The sequence below is a fragment of the Rhagoletis zephyria genome, unplaced genomic scaffold (genome assembly GCF_001687245.7).
Source record: "Rhagoletis zephyria isolate East Lansing unplaced genomic scaffold, Rhagoletis_zephyria_1.1 Rzeph_scaffold_02841, whole genome shotgun sequence".
NCBI lineage: Eukaryota > Metazoa > Arthropoda > Insecta > Diptera > Tephritidae > Rhagoletis > Rhagoletis zephyria.
In genome coordinates, this window is record NW_016159925.1 from 58,758 (window position 1) to 63,332 (window position 4,575).

General features: G+C 31.6%; 1 protein-coding gene across 2 annotated transcripts in view; it reads right to left on the reverse strand.

Annotated features, from left to right (window-relative positions):
• The window catches only part of LOC108367878 (trypsin-1), a 53,042-nt gene extending 48,818 nt beyond the window's left edge, over window positions 1-4,224 (reverse strand). For both annotated transcript variants that reach the window (XM_017622576.1, XM_017622575.1), the window contains exon 1: window positions 3,423-4,224. In XM_017622576.1, coding sequence (XP_017478065.1) covers window positions 3,423-3,681 — 259 coding nt within the window. In that variant the 5' untranslated portion in view covers window positions 3,682-4,224. The remainder of the gene's footprint in view (window positions 1-3,422) is intronic.
• Window positions 4,225-4,575: the final 351 nt, after the last annotated feature.

The following is a 4,575-nucleotide window of genomic DNA, read 5'->3' on the forward strand; positions in this document are numbered from 1 at the left end:
TTTCTTCGACTTCAATGGTGAGTTCACGTTTGTTTTGATGAGCGTATCGATCTGACTCTGTTACTATGTTTCGAACTTAAACTCCAAGATAAGTTGTTGAACAGAATACATCAAAAGGTGTCAATGTATCAGCTTTAACTTCTTTCCATATTTGCACCTTTCCAAACTCATATCCCACACTTCTAACAAATTTGGTACGTAGGTTCTCTGACTCCATTTGAAAACCGGTTGATGATTGGAATGTGCTTCGATATCCCTTTCTATAGTTGAAGGTTCAGGTGAATGCTGAACTTGAAGTGTAGTATCTTCCATCTCTACATCCGAAACCCCTTCATCACCATCCTTTGTCAGAAGCCTTTGATCTTCTTCGTCAAGCAGTAAATCATCCTCGTCGTCACTATCGTCGACCATTACAATCTGTTGAATCTCATTATCAATGAGTTGGAAAACTCAACGCCCCTTACGTAACAAAATCTGCACAATTTGAAAGAAAATTAAAATAAGTCAACTAAATAAAGCTCACTAGTTCACATTAACGACCACATCGGCGTCCCTTGTCTATATATTGAGTTTTCAATCTACGCAGAACGAATAATAGTTTGATAAATCTATACAATAGACAAATACTTACCAGAAAAGATTATTTCACACTCGATAAAGTAAAGAAACACTTTTAAACTAAAAAAACACTTCGCCAAAAGGTATTGCTTTCGCGAAAAACAAATTATTACGTTCGTTACTATTGATCATAGGAATACACCCGTGTTATTTTTGATGTAATGCGAACAAAAAGTCTTAAATGTATGTTAAGGAACCGATACTAAAAATTCGTCTTACATTGGTTTTTTAATTGCCAATATTTCTATAACTCTTGTATGGGACGCATATGTCCCTATAGCCGCCAAAGTGTTAATGTAGATAGAAAACTTCATTCATTACCTTTCCAATGATAAAAGATCGCTTTCTTATAAGGAATTTTTTTGGCCAAACTTGACTGTTTTATTGATATTTGCCACGCCCATAAAAAAAAAAAACAATTTTATAAAAAGAAATACCCATTTTTGTCATTTTTAGTATGAAATTAGTCCGTGTGCAAAAGTTTAGGCAAATCGAAGGCTATTACACAGAATCTTGTTACATTTAAGGGCTATTTGCAGCTCTCAAGAAATAAACAAAAAATTCTTATAAGATTACGCACAAGAAATGGAAAAGAAATTTTCTTCTATAAAAATTTCTTAAACCAGTTTGCAGATCGCGAAAAAAGCTGGAATAGTTATTTCTTCAAGAAAATTTACAGCAAAGCAAAGTACTTTTTTAACCAACAGAAGTAATGATAAATATTACTTGCGATTTTCCTTGATAGCTGCAAACAGCCCTTTTATTTGGAATAGCCGTAAATGTACATAAGGTGACGAAAACCTAAATAGGGCGCGACATTTAAAAAAGTTTTGGCTTTTATTATATTTTTATGAAAGTGCAGCGCGCTGTTTAACCAAAAACATGTAAGTTCGAATTTCAAACTTTCTACGAAAATTAGGAAAATTCGATAAATGTCATCGAAAAATCGAGCTTTTTAATCAGAAACTTAAAATAAAATTGGTACCCAGTTTTATAGGTCATCAAATTTATAATATAGTTAGGGCTGCCAGATATCTCTGTTGCCTAACCGGGAACCTTTAGGGAGGGTCTCTTAAACTTTGTGCCAAACTCAGGAAAATTCAATAAATTTTTNACCTTTAGGGAGGGTCTCTTAAACTTTGTTCCAAACTCAGGAAAATTCAATAAATTTTTGTACAAACTTGCAACATTCTAATCAGACTTTTTATAAAAATTTTTAAAATGAAGTTTTCCAGCCCATTAAGTTTAAGTTGATTTTTGGTATTGTTTTTACTGAGAGTTTCTTCCATACAAACTATGTTCGATAATTCGTTTTATATGGAAGACACTCAGCAAAAAAAAAATAAATGCTAAAAATCAACGAAATTTGCTGGCAACTTCAGACTTGCACTTTATTAATTGGCTCAAAATTAACATTTTCAAAATTTTTCTAAAAGATCTAATTAGAAATTGTGATCGGATGAAAGAGCCTCCGGGCCAATAATTTTGTACGGCACTGTACATACTTATAAGTCTAGGTTTCATGAAAGAAAAAAATTTAAGTACAAGATAACATTAAAATATCAGTAATATTTTTCGTTGCTGTGAACTTGTTTCAAAACTTATGTCTTTTCCTTAATATAATTGTAAAACTCTGTGTACGTAATTTTCAACGTATTTAGGTACATATACTAATCATCAACTATTGCTTGTGCAAAGTTCAACTATCTCGAAATGTAACTATTTCACAAATTAAACCGGTGCACTGAGCGAAAGAAGTTTAGAATTAAAAAAGCGTGCTAAATTAAAAAAATACGCATATGAAAGAGCACCAACCCAACTCACAATACATTTAAGTGTACAAATTTTAGTATTTAGTATAGAAATATTCAATTCAAATACGCCCGTATTAAATTGAAGCAATTTGCAATTACCGATTGCTTTTTCATAATTAAGTTAAAAAAAAATATTTAAATTCAATGCTGGTTGTAATGGGAATTGAACCTTGATCCTTTGGAAATTAGCAAATTGTGGAAAGCATCTTCGCGCAATCAACTACAGCCAGACATGTAAATGTGCATTTAAATGTTTAATTTGAATCAACACCACGCGTGCGTGTTATGAAAGTATTATTTTTAAATACGAACATTTTTAAACGATAAAAGAATAGAAAATATTCATGTTTACTATGCGTTATTTCCCTCAGTGAATTCATAACATTTTTCTGAATATTACAACGCGTTTTTTTCTCTTATTGTAGTGATTTTTGAACTTTTATTCAAATTTGTGTAATCAAATCAAAAACCGGGACACTAAAACGAAACCCGGGACATTTTAAGGTTGGACCGGGACAAATAGTCTAAAACCGGGACATGTCCGGGAAAACCGGGACGTCTGGCAGCCCTATATATAGTGCAAGTTTGAAGTAGCTAGCCCCTACTGTTGATTTTGGGAATTGGTTTGTTTGTAGACGATGTTACGCATTTTACCATATATAGATTCATATAGATACATTTATATAGATGACACCTGAGCGACACCTTAAAAACATTGTCAAAAATTAACGGTAAGCCCTAGTTGCTTCAAACTTGCACTTTATTATACTTAAATGGAATGGGCTAAAAACTATTCCCTCATGTTTGTACAAAATTTGAAATTTGGATTTACATGGGTTTGGTTGGAAAACGGGTAATACTTACATAAAGAAATAATAAAGTTTAAATAAACAAAAGAAAAATAACCACAACTTGTTAATATGTCACGTCCTTGTTTATGTTTTCGCAACTGTAAGTATTCAAAATTTGCAAAGCGTTTGGAATACTTACCGCATTCACATGCCTTGATATCTACTTCATCATTATAGTCAGAATACTCATCTCCTTCATAGCCAAATGCATTTGAAATTCCTGCGCTAATGCGAAAAATGGCATCAAATAGAAATTTTCCACTTCTTTTCGCTTTTAAAATATTCGTGGCGTTTTTTCTTGTTTGAGGTAAACTAAAATATTTATTTTTTACGGGCGCTTGATATGCAATAATCACATTAATAAGAACAAAAATCAGTAATATTTTACACATTTTCATATTTATACATTTTCAATTTATTAGTACAGTTTCTGTTATTTGTTCTTTGACAAAACAAAGATCGCAAGGAATAGATTAATATCAAATTCTTTGAGAATTAGTTCCAAATATATCCGCATAACATTTGTTGCATTTAATTTAATATATATACATATATGATAACAAAATTGTTTGAGTAATAATTAGTTTGGAGAAGACTCATTCAACAAAAAACACAATGAGAAGTTTACATTTAAGACAGAGAGATAAAGTTATGCATTGGTTTAATACCATAAACTATGGATTAAACTGTATATCTTTTAGCTATTCTAGAAGTTTTTCCGGCCGGTATTTTAAAAGAGCAAAAACAAGCTTCCTTTTATTCTCCCAAGCATTTCGGCGTGGTTTTTCGCCTTCTTATGGGAGTCTGTTTTTATTAATTTGGAATAAAACATAGAAAACACAACTTATTAGATTCAATATAACATATTACAATATAAACACGACTAGTTAACATACACACGTACATGAATAAAATTATTAACACTTGTTAATGACACTTACATCTGTATCGTGTATCGTTTACAATTTTATTCATCTATGTGTGCATGCTAGTCAATTAGGGCTGTTCAGGATGTTGTGAAAATGGTCATGGATTTTCAGTTGGAATTGCATTTTCAAATTTAATGCTTGCTGCCATGGCAACCGTGTGCATTTTATTGTTGTGAATTTACAAATGCAAGAGCATATGTACAAGATCCTGAAGAGGCCTATTGTTTTCATATTGTAATATATTATATTGTATCTAATGGGCTGGTTTTTTTATGCTTAATTAGAAATTAATAAAAACAGACTCCCTGAGGAAGGCAAAAAAAAACAACGCCGAAACGCGTAGGAGGATAAAACGAAAATTGT